Here is a 15,869-nt window from a genome sequence, read left to right as displayed (position 1 = left end):
CGCCTTGACAGGCTGATACCTCTCCACAGTAAATAAAGATGAACTGATGGGGGCTTCACTTTAAGTTCATGTTAGTTTTGAAGTCCTGTGCCAACCACCCCAACTAACGTGACAGACGAGCGTCACTTGTTTATAGCGCCTTTCACGTGACCCCAAGTCTCACATTTGTGGTTCCTTCCGATGCTAACCAGCTGCACTTTCTCATTCTTATGTTCCAGTTTGGCCCAGTTGAGGTGGGCAGCATTTCTTCTTCAAACAGATGCCAGTTACACTCAGGCCATCATGAGGTCACCACTCATGCAAGACAATGTGGCTTCAAGCCTGGCAGCTCCCTTGGCAGTGCCGGACACTCTCTGTCAAGCCCTTTGTCCACAATGTCCTCCTCTTGTCTCCTGTCAATGGGAAGGACGAGTCCTGAAGCCCCTCCAGAGCAAACCAAGTGGCTGTGGTGACAAATGCCAGCCCAAAAAATGGTCCACAGAAATGTGCTGTGGTCGGCAGGGGCACGAAAGTGATGGCATGTCCCGAGTTTGCAGGACTGGCACCGCTATGCCATGTAGATGCTGCTCATTTATATAGCGCCTTTCACATTTCAATTGTACTCTTCCTGTGCCGAGGGGCTGCCTGCCTGGGTTTCTGTCTTCTCTGCATTTTCATTTCTTATTTTGATTTTGTGCCTCTGCCTTTCTTGCTTGTTCCCTGCTGGGCAGCACTGGCTGTTGCTGCCACCTTATGAGTGCCATGCCCAGGTGTTGCACATGTGCCCTTTGCATGTTCTCCTTGTGCCCACATGGCTTTTCCTTCAGTACTCCATTGCAAAGACATGCATGTTAAGTGAATCGGCCCTCCTGGATTGAGACCTGTGTTGGACTGGCATCTTGTCCAGGATTGGTTAAACCTTGTGCCCCCTACCTCAGAGGCCCTGAATTGGATTTGGCAGGGGTCTTAGGATATGTTCTGGCCTTCAAACTGCTGGTGCAGCCTATAACTGGTGATGCCAAGGATCCTGATCTGGGTGAGATGTGCCACCCAGACAGTCATAGGCACAGATTGAGCTAACAGCCACCTCACAGTCCACTAGGGGGCGCCTCGCCTATCCATGCTAATGGTTCACAATGGTGGATTTGTCACTCACTGTTGTTCTTCCACATGTGACCCCCCCCCCCCCCCCACATGCCCAGCGTGTCCCACATGCCCATCTTCTCTCAAGCACCTCTCCGCCTCAGCTATTTTTGAGTCCACTAATTTATTTTATCACAGCAAGATAAACCAAAAGAGGCCAGGAATGCAGCCGGGTGGCGTGTCACTAGTGATAAAGAAGAGCGCAGGGGACAGCTGAGGTCATCGAGGGTTGGCAGCGCCGGGGTCTCACAAGACTGTCTTCACCCAAGATTGTCATCAAGGTGGCATTGTAGCGACACATTCCAGGCACCTGTGTGCTTGTGGACCGATGGCCTGTCCAGGCCAGGCACCCTCCTGGTGCTGCCCACTGCCATCTTGAGTGATGGCTTTTCATGACATGACAGACACTCTGAGATGGCATCCTCATTCTCAGCACAAGTGAGCTGGCCCGGGTTCAAGGGCTGTAAAGAAGTTTGCATTCTTGTCGGATCTCATCATCACCTCGCCAGCTCTCACAGTCTTTGTCTTTCTTCTTTGGCATCATTCAGGTGGGCTTCTGCCATCGAGTCCATGAGGTACAAAGAAGACGCTTTATTACATGAACTGACTGGCGACTGCCCAGCTGACCCTTCACCAGCAGGACTGGGCTACTCCCTCCTGCCGGACACTGAGCTCATAACACTCAGAAAAAGCACTTCCCAACCAGGGGACTGGCATCTTGGCCTGAGCTTTGGCATCCAGCTGATGGAGGGTGGGGGGCTTTCCAATCTGTGCCTTCTGCCTGCCTGCCTCTTTATGATGTGGCAGGTCACCCTCCACATCAGGGGTGCAAGGCGCCGTATTTCAAGTCTGCCATTCTAGTGGCACATACCCAAATGCTAATTAAGATAAGGGTGGGCATGGCAGTCATCAGATGGCATGTGGCATTGAGGGCTGCTCACTGAGGACCTGTTTGCTGATTTATTTGTTGGTTTATTGATTACCTGCCTATTGATTGATTGATTGATTGATTACATGTCAGTTTCCGTATGTATCGATTAATCACCTGCATGTCTATTGGCTGATTGATTGATTAGCTGCCTGTCTCTTTCTGTATTGATTAACCCTCTGCCTGCCCGCTTATTGATTGTTTGATAAGCCAGGTACACATTCCATTGACTGATTGATTGTCTACCTGCCCTCTTATGTGCCCGTCCGCCTATTGACTTACTGATTGCCCGCCTGTGTCTATTTATCGGCCTTTTGATTGATTGATTGCCTGCTTGCTTCAGGTCCGATACAAAGAGGACTACAAGAGGTCCAAGGACAAGTTCTCCTTCGTCCCCGATGCCCCCTACTTTCAGCACATCAAGCAGCTTGGCACGCTGCTCTCTGAGGTCAGTTGCTCTCCTGCCGCCATTTCTTTGTTCTTCCCTGGCAGGCGTTTAGTGACAGAGCATGGTGGGGGGCTGCTGTGCCATATGGGACCCCCATGACCCCAGGAGGCGGTGGAGTTGAGCCCAGTGATGGTGTGGAGATGAGGGGAGTCACTTCAGGCTGTGTGTGGTGTCCCCAACATTAATACATGAAGATAAAAATCACAGAACATTGGGGGGCTTCAGCTCATGGACCCTCATGATGCTCACCTGCTGTTCTTGTTCTTTTCATAGGCCAAATACAAGGAGTCCTGTAAGAAGGAGCTCGCCCGACTGTCTTTATGCCCACTTGACCGAAACGGCCGAGACCCAGCTGGCCAAGGAGCTGTCGCAGATTCAGAGTGAGGTACCATATGTCACAATGGGGGCACAAGGGGGCAAGCTAATGGGTAGAGACATGCTCAGTGGTGAGAGGAGACACAAGAGGGTGAATTGAGAGGGTATGTGACAGCAGGGTGGGATACAATGAGTAGAGACACGGGTCAAGGGCGGGGCTTGAAGAAAGGGGCGTGGCCAGCGTGCTGCTCAGTAGAGGTGGTCCTGGACCAGGCGTTACAAAAGGTCTGACCAGCCACCCTTCATGGGATGAGATGATGGGCCACAAATGGACTCTCGCTTGTCAGATTTCCTCAGTTCTTGTTATATGAGGAGCCCCCAGATGTGGAGGTGGGCACTGAGGAGTAACAGCTGGAAAGCTGCCATACTTGAGTTTGACCACCATCCTTATACTGGAGACCAGCAGCAGACTTCATGCAGTGCTGGGCACCGGGGGGCAGGTGAATATGTGCCCGCCAGGGGGCACTCTACTAAGCAGGTCATATATCCTGTGAGGGCACTGAGGAGATGCCATATGGGTATGGAAGCCTGATAATCTGAGTTATGACAGCCACTAGAGGGCGGTGTCCCTACTTTATACTGGACAGACCACCTCCAGACTTGGAGTGATCCTGTGTCCCCCAGAGGGTCACTCTACTAAGGGGGCCTGTTAGGCTTTGGGATGCTTTTCAATTTCCCAGCCACTAGAGGGCAGCATTCATCCTTTATACTGGAGACCTGCAGCAGACTTCATGCACAGGAGACACCACATTGATTTTGCACCTTAAGCTTTGCCCACCTGCCCAGATGGTGTGCCACACACCAGCTTCTTCCTGCTTGAACATCTGCCCGATGCCCAAATCTGCAGTCCCTGTTGGGGACACACCACCTGCATTGGCTATGTGTGATGCCAGCCACCTGCAACCTTGGCCATGGATTTCTGCTTCTCTAGGGCCATTCAGGTGGGCCACAATGAGCCTGATAGAAGTGGCAGAGCTGCCTGGAAAGGCGCTATATAAAAATACTCCTCACCAGACCGTGTGTCCCTTCCATTCTGACAGCAGTCATTAAGAAAGTGACGTTTGACAATGGTGCCAAGTGAAAGCTGAAATTGTAGAAAGAGAGAGAAAGAAATACTTGAAATATCAAAAAGCAGAAATGAAGTGCCAGGTGGGTGGTGAGGGCCTGGCACTGTGCCCCTCAATGTTGCTTCTTTATTGTGACACTTCAGCTCATTGCCTGTGTCCACCGTGACTGCCCGCTCTCCCTCTGCTGCCCCGTACAGGCCATTGAAACACTCTGTCTGCTCCTGGCTCACTCGGCTGGCACCTCTTGGTAATTTTGCCAGTTTGTATCTTTTTTTTGGTGGCCGTGTCTTCATTCAGGGTCTTTCTTCTCTCTCCCCTTTGTGCTCCTCCATGCTGTTTTTCTGTCTCTTTATGCAGAAGAAGTACAAGGAGAGCGGCCAGAAGGATTTGTCCACTTGCCTGTATGCCCAGCTGCCTGAGACAAGTGAGACGCAACTGGCAAGAGAGCTGTCTGAGGTCCAGAGCGAGGTACTGGGCATTGGGTGTTGGGGTCCAATGGGTGGGCACATTGAAGTCCTGATTGTGAGCTCGTGTAGCTTGCATGTTCTCCCCGTGTCCATGTAGCTGCAGTCCCATGCAGTCCGTAAAGGCCTGGCACACGCTACAGAGCAAACTTCATCGTGCCACAGTGCCCAAGAGGAAAGCAGCTTATATGATTGGGGTGGCAGCTGGAACAGCTAGGAGGACACGTTAAGCACTGAGTGGCTCTGAATGGCCACCAACAGGCACACAGTGACCTGGGAGGACAAGCACCCACATGGACACAGGTAGAACATGCAGTGTCCCACCAGATGTGGACCCAGGCCTGTAGAGAAATAGCACATCACCTCTCGAAACAAGAGCAGGTGATCTGATATAGCGCCTTGCACTCCCATGGTAGGTGAGGTTAATGCCTTGTCATAATACGCCTCCATGAGCATCTTGTGTACAAACCAAGGGTGAGGGTTACTGTTACTTAACCCTAATGGCCAGTAAGGAGCCACCTTGGGTGCGACCACAAATTGCTGCATCTGACCTTCAGAGGGCGCCTTACGTGTTTAACTAGCAGATTTTCAAGTGTGACATGGAAGATGAGCTCGGACGCTGGTTCAACACTATGAAGTCTCCTAAGAAGAGGTGAAAGAGAGGAAGAGCACGGAGAAGACCACCTCAAAAATCAATCGCCAGCATGAGTGGTATCCCACCTCTGACACCAATGCACTGAGTTCATCTTCTGCAGGTGATATTCAGTGGGGCCAAGGAGTTGTGATGAGCTCAGGACCATTGACACGTCACACGTCCCACCATCCTCTGCCTCCATCCCTTATGCTGAACATCTTCAGGAAGAGTCCGCCTCTTCTGTTGCCACGGTGACAGACGCCTAAGTTAGAATGGAGAAGTCTTGTTCTGAGGCACTCATGGGTCATTGACCACGTCACCTCAAGGCGTGGGTCGCCATTCGCACTCTCTACCAAAGAGAGTGACGGCTGATGCCAGTCTAGCAACTTCCTTTAATGCCCTTCAGCTCTATGAGCTGATGGCCATCCCATTGCTGACGCCAATGTGTGTGCCCGCTGAGACCTGTAGAAAGCATAACTCCAAAGCAGGGAGAGTTCAGAATCAGGAAGGACACTCCACCTTAGACACCAGTGTTACTGTTGGCATCTGCCATCGATGACACTGGGCTCTGCAGCCCACCAATGAAGGTAAAGGTGATGGCCCTCCTGCTGTTTTCCAGTTATGTTCCCTTAGGTCACCAGCAGAGGTTCCCGTCCCCTGTGCTGTCACTTTGATGTCCTGTATGTGGAGGTCACATGTTACTGAGTTGTGTGTTAAAACGGCTCTCTCAAGGTCTGAGTGGCACCCTGTGGACCACCCAATAGCTGGTAATCGCACCCTTTACACAATTGTGCTCCTAGTGATAGAAGTGGAGGTGGCCTTCATCTGGGAGGCAGAAATGCCCTATGCCATTTGAAAGCCAGCCCTATGCACTCACTGGCATCTCTTCCTCCACAGAAGAAGTACAGACGGGGGGCTGAGGACAGCTATGCCACCTGCCTCTATGCACGGATGCCCGACCCTGGGGACATTACGTTTGCTAAAGAAGTGTCTGAAAGGCAAAGTGAGGTAAGATGGCACTCTTTCATTGTTCAGGCTTGGATGCCAGGGGGCATTTATGGACAAACAAATATCAGGCCTGCCACCTGCTAATTTAGCACAACTGGTATGCCCCTTTCATTACCTTGGTCATCTCTATGTCGTGGCTGCAGTCTGGCTGTCTTGTGACACTTTGTGAGCCACAACAAGTGGGCTGCCCACCAGCCTGGAGCTGCAGCCCACCTCCTGATCATGACGTGGGTTAGAAGGGGGCAGCATCATCATGGCTTGTGTACACGCTTGGCATAGTAAGCTTTTCATTCTTGATTTCTTCTTTCTTATCTTCCTTTGGCAGACAAAGTATAAAGAAGCGGGCAGGCGGGAGACTTCCAGATGTCTGTATTCACGCCTGGCTGAGACCCCCGAGACCCAACATGCCAAGGAGGTGGCACAGGTTCAAAGTGAGGTGGGCACCGGATGGGAACCTTTTTCTTGTGTAACTGGAATGACATGGTGTTCTGAAGAAGAAGTGGGAGCAGATGAATGGGGGGGGGGGGGGTCAGCTTCACGCAGGCTGTGGGCACTTGGCGCGTTACATCAAATGAAGTTTCATTGATATGAGTTAAGGTAACTCTGAGGGTCTCGGCTCTGCCCAGTGACAGTCTTTCTGTAATCCAAGACCAGTGCCCTGAAGTGCCAGTGAGTGTCATGGTGAGACCCCAACATTACCAAGCTGCTACTGGGCACCTTGTGTGTGGCATTGCCACTATGGGACGCGTGGTTCTAATCACCAGGAGAAACTGTAAGTATTGATGCCCTTGTAGACTGGCAAGCAGTGCCGTACTTGTTAGGTGGACTTTCCTGTGGGCCTTCAGAGTGACTTTCCAGAAGCCCACCCGTTTGTCCAAATTGACTTCCCCACAAATAATGGAGGACCATCTGCCCCAATATGAAAGGAGGGGGCAGAAACCTCCTGCTGCCAGCTTGTCTTCCTTGGTTGTTGCCCGCCACTCTTGGGTTGGTATCTCAGTGGCCTGGTTCATCTAATGAGGCTTCTTAGCCTGGACTGCCCCCAGCCAGGACCCCAATGTAACTCTTGACATATGAAGCCCTGGCAGACGGTGCCCACTCACATTAGACGTCTTTGTCACTTTTCAGATAAAATACAAAGAGGCCACTCGGGGACTGTCCAGCTGCCTTTATGCCCAGATGCCCGAAACCATTGAGACGGTATTTGCAAGAGAAGTGGCGCAGAATCAGAGTGAGGTAAGCATAAGTGGCATTGGATGAGAGGGACTGTGCCAGCTGCCTCCAGTGAGCACTGGAAGAAGCTCATAATGCCATAGGGCACCTTTAAACAGGAGGCCTGCTGACGGCACAATATGTCCCTGCACTTAAAGAAGGAGCTGAGTGGCCCCATTGTGTCACTTGTCCCAGGATTTAACCTCCTTGTGGATAGGAAGACAATGCCATATAGCGCCTTTCATCATGAAGAACACACTGACTGCACCAATAAAGAAGGGGCATAGCAGCTCACCTGTCTCAGGATTGGGCTGCCATCTTCCTTGTAGACATTAAAAGAAAAGCAAGATAATAATAATAATAATAATAATAATTCATTACATTTATATAAATATCATATAGCGCCTTTCATCACATGGCACACTGACTGCACAACGTGCCTTAGCACTTTAAAATACTCAGCTAAGTGGCCCCTTTATGTGCCAGGATGGGACCGGCCACCTACTGGTGATTATACAGAAGTGCTTGAGGGTATATAGCGCCTTTCATCAGAGTAACACACTGGCTGCACCATCAAAGAAGGAGTCAGGCAGCCATTTCAACATGACATGCAAACCCTGGCTGCCCCCTTGTGGTTGATCGTAGACGCTTGATGATTTATAGTGTCGTTGAGCACGTAAAGTGTGCCACTCTGGTCTACATGATGTACTTCAGCCCACACTGCCCAATGCCAGGGGATCAGAGTGACCAATTTGACTCCACATCCTGACCTCTGGTGGTCAGTCGCTGACAGTCATATGCACTCAGAGTGGTCAATTAGCCAAACTCTACACACACCCGTCTAGGCTGTGAATTACCTGTGCCCCCCAGTCACTGAATGAGTTTTGGTCACCTGGAGCCTTGTGGCCCTCTTTGCTGTGTCCATATCCACTTGGCATGACTGCCAGTGCCCATCTTTAGAAGATAATGTCTGAACAGTACCACACATTAGGGTGTTGGGTGACCTCCCCTACCAGTCACTGACTGACGTGTACCCCCCATCCACACCCCCCTCTGACTAACCTCTGTTCTCGTGTGCCCCTCAGAAACGGTACAAGCACAAGTACGAAATCGAGAAGGGCAAGAGCAGCTACTCGAGCTTGAAGGAGCCGCCAGACGTCAAGCACGCCATGGATGTCCACAAGCATCAAAGTGACGTGAGTTATGCCTTGGCGACCAGGTGAATTGTTCTATGGTATAGCGCCTTTTACCAAGGTGGGCACAGTCTGGCTGAGTGGGTCGAAGTGCAGGGTCTCGCCATACTTCTGGTAGAACACTCCCTAGAGGCCTAAGGAGCCTGAAATCCATTCACATCAGGTCTCCTCCATTTTGTATAGCGCCTTTCATGGACAATGACCTCCATATATTTCTTAAGATGTGTGACACAACTCATTCAGGAGTCAGGAGGATTGAAGTGGCATCTTTGTGGGTGGTCTACAGTGCAGAGGACAGTGTGGACATAAGGTGGTCCATCTCTGTGTTGTTTGGGGTTTAGAAACTACCAGGATGTGACCATGATCACTTAGATTCAACATGGACCTTGGGTAGGCTTTTGTGCCACCAGCAGTGAGGGACACTGCAGTTTGAAGGTCAAGTGGCTGAATGTCCAGGAGAGAGGAAAGAATGGAGATGAGGGGTGGGCCGTGGGGGATTCCCATACAGGGCTCAGTGACTTTATAGCACCTTGCTCCCTTTTTTTTATCTAGGCCCTCTCAATGGTCACACACCATCACGGATGGGCTGCATGTCCACCCCCACTCAAGGGGGTCTTTGCAATCTTCATTCATGAAGAACCCCCACAATCAGCAGTGTCTTCAGAGGTGGGCAGTTGTCCCTGGGCTTAGGACAGACAGCCTGTATCAATGTCAGATCAGACAGGGGCATGGACTGCAGATGAACAGTCAGTGGGGTCCCCATGAGTGGCTCAGGCCATGGTGCTGTCACTTGCTGAGCAGGGGTTCAAATCCCACTGTGGTGCCCTCACCCTCATCCCTGATGCTGTAGGTGATGTTGGTCAAGGCGCTATATACGGCTAATCTCACACTGCTTTCATCTCCTCCCCACAGGTGTCCTACAGAAAAGGCCTGCAGGACCTCCATAAGCACAGTGACGTCCCCGACAGGCCAGACATCAAGAAGGCGACCGAGGTGGCCAAACTCATCAGTGACGTACGGGTGCCAGCTTCTCAACTTTGCTGTCTTAAGTGGCGCATAAAGAGCCTCAGAGGGGCAGGCTGATGGCCCCTGAAGGTTCTGGGGAGGCCAGGTTACCCCTAATGGTTCTGTGTGTTGTGGCAGAAGAAACCTGCACAGCTGGTTTGTGTGGTCAGTATGAAAGGCACTATATAGCAGAGAGCTGAGTGAAGTGAGGGGTGGGCGGCACAAAAGACGCAGTGGCTGGGAGTGCTGCCTCTCAGTTCCAGCCCCAGATTTGATCCCGGACCCCCTGCTCATATGTACTTATATAGCGCCTTTTATATTCTGAGCTGTGCACTCTGAGCACCAGCAGATGACGCTCACACCATATAGCCATGAGGACTGGATCTGTGGTCTCAAGCCTTACCCACTGGGTGCCCACCCTGCCAGGCAGGTGCTCAGTGGCCGTTCTGTTTGGTGACCATGTTTATTCTGATCATTTGGGGGGGGGGGGGGGGCAGCGATTCAGAATCCCACTCTGCGCTTTCATTTGTTGTTGTAGGTTACATATAAGAAGACAAGCAAAATGGACACATACAGTGACCAGTCGATCCTTGGAAGACCTGACATCGAGCACGTCAAGGGGGTCTCCAAGCTGACCAGCCAGGTGAGAGGGGTGGCATAGTTGGCAGGATTTCAATGATGCAGTGACCGGATGGCCACACAAGGGGTGGTGAGATGAGCCGTTAAGTCACCTGCTCAGGTGACCCAAACATACAGTCTGGAGACGAGACAAAAGGTCACATGGGAGAGTCCCGGGACATAAAATGCCCTGACCCCATTTGGTGACCTTATTGTCGTCGTGCCTTGTCACCATCTCCTTGGGCAGGGCCTCTCATTGGAAAGCATCCTTTCTGTCCCAGAGGGCATTACTTGACGCCCCACCCCTTGTCCCAGGTGCTTTGTGTGGCCACGCCCAAACTGGGGGGATGTGTAGGTGGGGAGGATGCGCATGGGAAAGGCGCTATATAAATAAAATGTATTATTATTATTATTGTTGAGTGGTTCTTGAACCCAGACTGTGACTCTGTTGTGACAGGGTGAAGTACAAGGAGAAGTTTGAGAAGGAGCTCAGGGAGCAGAAGCACCGGTTCAACCCCCAGGAGAGCGCCACCTTCAGGCAGGCACAGGCCGCCGCCCTGTGGGCCAGTGATGTGAGTCCCACTTTCAGTGGCTTTAGATTGGCATGAGTTCAAGGCGGGAAGGTGGGTGGACAGACGGGCAGATGGGTGACTCCGATGAGGATCCAGAAATTAATGAAAACAGTTTAGGGGCACCAGTTCACAGTCGGGTGGTCCCATATGTCAAAGTGGGTGACCTTCTTGTTTAACATCACTTACTGGACTGTGGCCTTGTGGCCAAGGCAGCCCTTTAAACCACATGACTCAGGGTTCAAGACCCTCCCCTCAGGACCCTGAGTGACACTCAGACCAGATACATAGGACTTACAATAAGAATACTAATAAAGCAGACCCTGCACTTCCACAACTGACCACCAGGGGTGTGTGTGTGTGTGTGTGTGTGTGTGTGTGTGTGTGTGTGTGTGTGTGTGTGTGTGTGTGTGTGTGTGTGTGTGTGTACAATAACAGACAGTGGTGGTCAGCTGAGTGGTGCCATCTAGGAGGTAAGAGAAGGGGGAGGAACTGGCACCTGGCTGACCCCCAAAAATGGATTTTTAGATTGAGTGCCCATTGCCATTTGTGCCCACTACAATTGATGCCATCACCAAATGAACAGATACAGTAAACTGTTGAATCCGAGTCTCTGAAGCTGTCAGGTTAACTCCTTGGTCACTCTGCCATCCTTACTGATGCAATTAGCATGAATATCTAGAACTAGAATGCAGTGGGGTGAAGGGGGCACTGTGGTTTCAAAGGTGTATGGTAGACTGGCACACCTGCATGGCACATTATGTATTTCCATTGCCAGTTGTGCCTACTGCAGGTGATGCCATCATCTGTTGCTGTGGTTCAGTCTCACCCTTATGAGGCCACTTGACATTTGGTCAGTCTCACTCCCAGGCTTTGCCAGGCCCATTCAGCTGAGGGTACTTATGGGTCATCTGGATGAACCTTTGACATAATAACCCAACATCAAAGACAGCAGTGCCCCCTGCAGGCAGATTTTCTTTTTAAGCTGAAATGATCCCAAAGTGGATGATGGGCAATTTCTACAAAAAACAGTGCCAAAAGCTGCCCTCTGCCAGTGCTAATGGTCACCAAGTCCACTCCTTCATCTGAGCAGTTTGTCTGCTTGTCTTTGTTTTTAGGTCAAGTATAAGCAGGACCACCGACAGCTCCATGAAGCCACCTCAGATCTGCCCAACCTGCTGCACCTGGCACACGCCTTACAAGCCAGCAAGCTGCAAAGCACGGTACAGTGGGTGCCCACCTCTCTTTACTGGGGTGCCCATTCGCAGGTGGGCAATGGATCAAGGAGTCAGTGATGGGCACTGAATCTGCAAATTTCAGTTTTACAGTCCAATATTTTCAGCCACCAGGGGGCCACACAGCAGGCGACTGAGCCGGCGGCAGCGGGCACACATGGATCCATTAAAGGGCATTATAGACTGGGCTGCTGTGCACTGCTCCACATTACATTCACCTGGCATTGCATTGACCTGATGCCAGGGCAGTGCCATCTTCAAATATGTTGTCTAGTAATGTTGTACAGCGCCTTTCTGAGAGAACACCAGTCAGAAAGTGTGGCGCTCAATCTACTTTGGAAGCCCACCTTTATCTTGCACATACTGTAACCTTTCAAGCTTGTCCTGGCACATAGTCATACAGGCACAAGAACTGAACCCTGCTCTCCAAAGCTGTGCCACAGTGGCACTAACCACTGTGCCATCAAGCAGGCCTTCTTCTTCATTAGGCACTGCCACAATGACTGGCACTGCCAATGAGCTGGACCTTGCCTGTATGGCACCTTTCACCATGAACTCTGTAATTATTAGATTAGATGTTGACCACCTTTATGATTTATAGCCCCTCTCACAGTGCCCACTGCCTGCATGAGGGTGACATTTTCTCCATGTGTCCATATGGATGTTTCCCAGTTTTCCAGTTTGCATGTTGTCAGTTCTAATTGAAGTGTGCCCAGTGCCCCTGCCTTGTGCCCAATACGGCGAGTGTGGCTCCTTCCCCCATTAACTCTTATATAGTGCCTTTCACAGTGACTCCTTACATAAAGCCCTTGACATGGCACCTTTAATCTCAGGAAGTACCCAGCTCCTGAGTTTATGCGGCATGCACATCTGTGTGTTTATATAGCGCCTTTCACAATGAGGCTGCACATCATTTCTGGTGTCATTGTGACCCCAAAGAGATTTGTAGTGGGCTGCCCCCTGCCGGGCTCTAGTGCCAATGGCAGCGTCTCTACTGCTCTCACGTCCAGCGGCTCATTTGGCCAATGTGGGGGTCACTTCCACTGAAGCCCACCCTGACGGTCGTCCTTCTCTCATTATTTCCAGTACGAGTACAGAAGGCAGTATGAACGCTCCAAAGGACGCTACCACTTCACTCCAGACACGGCAGAGCAGCGGCATCTCAAGGACAACGTGGCTCTCCAAAGCCAGGTGTGTGGAGCCTCAGCCTGGGCACAAAGCCCACCACCACCAATAATGGTGCCACCCACAGACCACTCTGGGTTTCTTTGTCTCTCAGGTGAAATACAAAGAGGATTACGAGAAGTCCAAAGGGAAGTCGATGTTGGAGTTCACAGACACGCAGGGCTACCAGGTGTCCAAGGAGGCCCAGAAGGTCCAAAGCAAGGTGAGGGCTCGGGGGGACAGAGGGGGGAATTGAATTCTTAAATGTAAAGGAGGGACGGGGGGACCACCTGATCAGCTTGTTCATCCCACCTGGCTCTGGGACCTGCTCAGTCAGACAAATTAATGAAGAATGCAATTAAAGCTTCAGGAGATGATGAGTGGGTGCGGTCAGCTGCCATGGGGCATCCAGGGGTCCTCTCTTATGCCATCGATTTATTTCAACTGGCTTCCCTTGACCCCCCACGCCCCCAACCAGTGGCCCTGGGCTTGTACCATTCTGATCCGTTGTGGTTTGTTGTTGGCACTCAGAGCTCCTTTGAATGAGAGAAGCCAGGTAAAGTTTGGTGCCCAAGAGGTACCCGCCAGGCCGGCGGATGCCAGCTGATCGAGTGACCCAGTGTGTGCCCACATTAGTGAAGTACTGTACGCAGAGATGATGATATCTGGCTCCCCCTAGTGGCACACTCACAGAATTTGGTAACTCTTTCATTCTCACTTACTGGAGTGCCAGCTTCGAGTACAGAGACAAAGGACACCTGTCCTCACTGGACGTTTGTCCCCTGCCTGTCCCTTTATGGATTGTATGCAGGCTTGTCATTTTATTGGTGAATGTCTTTGATGTGTCGTCCTTCCCGTTTGTATTCTGGCCGAAGAGTCCCCTTGAAATATGATGGTGACAGCCATGAGTGCACAGAGTGGCTCTGAAGGTGACACCTGGTGGCCATGGCTTGGCAGAATCCAAGGCTTCCAAGTGAAATATAAGGGCCAAACACGACATCGCGGTGGTGCCAGCGCTCCTCGAGGTCACACCTGCTCTGTTCTCGTTGCAGAAGGAATACCAGAAGAAATACGAAGAGGCGATGAAGGGCAAGTCGGCCATGGACTTCGACCTGACGCCAGCCTACCTGCACGCCAAGCATGCTGCCAGCCTCCTTAATGAGGTACCCTCGTCATTTAACAGCCCAGATGGTGTTTTGACATGCGGCAATCAGTTGACTTGTCTATGTAGCGCCTTTCACACCCCGGGGGGCTCACGGAGCAGCACAACTCCTTCATGTAGAACAAACACTCACAGAACGGATTGCTCTGTTTGGAAAGTCTCTCCTGCATATAGCGCCTTTCACCCTAACCCTAATTTATTTTGATTTCTTTATAGTGACAGTGCCATCACCCTCAGCCTCAGTGTGGCCCTGTCATATAGTGCCTGTCATCGATTAAATGGGTTACCTGCCCAGATTTATATTATATAGCGCCTTTCATGGTCTCTTCTAGTATTGTCCCCCTAACAGTAATCTGTGCCCCTTTCTTTATAGGGACCCTCACAGTCACAATGTGCTTCACCAAGCGGCGCACCTCTGTCACAGAGTGCCTTTCATGGTGCACGTCGATTAGGTGCAGCAGCCCACCTCTTCACTGCCTTCTCCATATAGCGCCTTTCAAGTCAGACGCTGACTCAACGGGCTCATCCTCACTTTGCCGTGGTGTGTCCACGAGGAGGTCCATCTCACATGCTGAGACCACTGTGCTTTCCTTTCAGAGAGAATACCGGAAGGACTTGGAGGAGATCAAAGGGAAAGGCCTGACGGCGCTGGAGGAGACCCCCGATTTGATCCGAGTGAGAAATGCAGCCCACATTCTGAACGAGGTAGGGGGCTCAACCGGGAGGCATGGGGGGGTTTGTAGGCTTCTTTGAGAGAGCGCCATCCAGTGGCCACAATAAAATTCAAGGGTTACGAGGTGCTGATATGGGCTGCACAAGACTTGAGACCCCCAGGTGCTGCCCACCCGACTCCTTCTGCATGTCACCCAAGGGTCCACAAGTGGATTTCACATTTGGCTCAGCTGCTGTGAAATGACCATATGAGACCCCTGTGGTGGTCTACATGCCATGCGATGAGGAACAGCATGTCCTGTCCCAATGTCACATCAGGGTCCTCGGCCTCGGGTTCAACTTCCCTGCTGACTCTGCTTGTGATTGTAAGTTCATCTTGCAGTCCAGAGACTGCAGTCCAGTGGTGGTCAGTGCTGCCCCCTAGAGCTCGGCGGGCTCTCTGCAGTACAACCTATGCTGGGCCTGAGTGGACTGTAGAGCCGCGGGGGTCCGCTCATCGTGGTCTTCATATGACTGGATGCGGCTCTTTGTTTTTGCAGAAGGAATACAAGAAGGACCTCGAGATGGAGATAAAGGGGAGAGGAATGGAGGTGAGCGCCGACATGCCGGACATCCAGAGGGCCAAGAAGGCATCCCTGATGGCCAGTGAGGTGAGGCGGTGGGCCGTGTTGTCACTGTCACCTCGAGGAGTGTGACTGGGAGGCCACAGATACACTTGAGACACAAGCCTATTTTATATACAGTAGCACCTTACAACGTCACAAAGCACAGTGGGCTACCAGCAGCACAGCAATCTCAGGGCTATAAAGCGCCTTTCCCAGTAAGTGACATCACAAACCAAATCCGATTGACACTTCAAATCAGCCTCAGCATCATAAGGCGCATGACGGGTCACATCCATTGTCCCCTATTTACATGCTCCTCTCTGGAGTTGAGCTCAACAGTGTAGGCCAGCCTTCCCAGTCTTCAGCAGCAGGTATTGGGGTGCCATTG

General features: G+C 51.4%; 1 protein-coding gene across 11 annotated transcripts in view; it reads left to right on the top strand.

The window, feature by feature from the left end:
* Window positions 1–15,869, top strand: part of nebl (nebulette) — a 62,980-nt gene that overhangs the window by 34,094 nt on the left and 13,017 nt on the right. For 6 of the 11 annotated variants that reach the window (XM_051929235.1, XM_051929234.1, XM_051929233.1 and 3 more), the window contains exons 3-18: window positions 2,394–2,498; window positions 2,772–2,883; window positions 4,298–4,408; window positions 5,936–6,046; window positions 6,372–6,482; window positions 7,175–7,282; window positions 8,344–8,454; window positions 9,364–9,465; window positions 9,995–10,103; window positions 10,537–10,646; window positions 11,762–11,866; window positions 12,965–13,069; window positions 13,158–13,265; window positions 14,095–14,205; window positions 14,802–14,909; window positions 15,416–15,526. The exons of 3 other annotated variants lie outside the window; for them this stretch is intronic. In XM_051929235.1, coding sequence (XP_051785195.1) covers window positions 2,449–2,498; window positions 2,772–2,883; window positions 4,298–4,408; window positions 5,936–6,046; window positions 6,372–6,482; window positions 7,175–7,282; window positions 8,344–8,454; window positions 9,364–9,465; window positions 9,995–10,103; window positions 10,537–10,646; window positions 11,762–11,866; window positions 12,965–13,069; window positions 13,158–13,265; window positions 14,095–14,205; window positions 14,802–14,909; window positions 15,416–15,526 — 1,683 coding nt within the window. In that variant the 5' untranslated portion in view covers window positions 2,394–2,448. The remainder of the gene's footprint in view (window positions 1–2,393; window positions 2,499–2,771; window positions 2,884–4,297; window positions 4,409–5,935; window positions 6,047–6,371; window positions 6,483–7,174; window positions 7,283–8,343; window positions 8,455–9,363; window positions 9,466–9,994; window positions 10,104–10,536; window positions 10,647–11,761; window positions 11,867–12,964; window positions 13,070–13,157; window positions 13,266–14,094; window positions 14,206–14,801; window positions 14,910–15,415; window positions 15,527–15,869) is intronic. 2 more of the 11 variants (XM_051929237.1, XM_051929236.1) reach the window with 2 other exon arrangements.

Source organism: Erpetoichthys calabaricus, chromosome 6 (assembly GCF_900747795.2).
Source record: "Erpetoichthys calabaricus chromosome 6, fErpCal1.3, whole genome shotgun sequence".
NCBI lineage: Eukaryota > Metazoa > Chordata > Cladistia > Polypteriformes > Polypteridae > Erpetoichthys > Erpetoichthys calabaricus.
The sequence above is the reverse complement of the archived record's forward strand: the minus strand, read 5'-3'. Positions and strand labels throughout refer to the sequence as shown.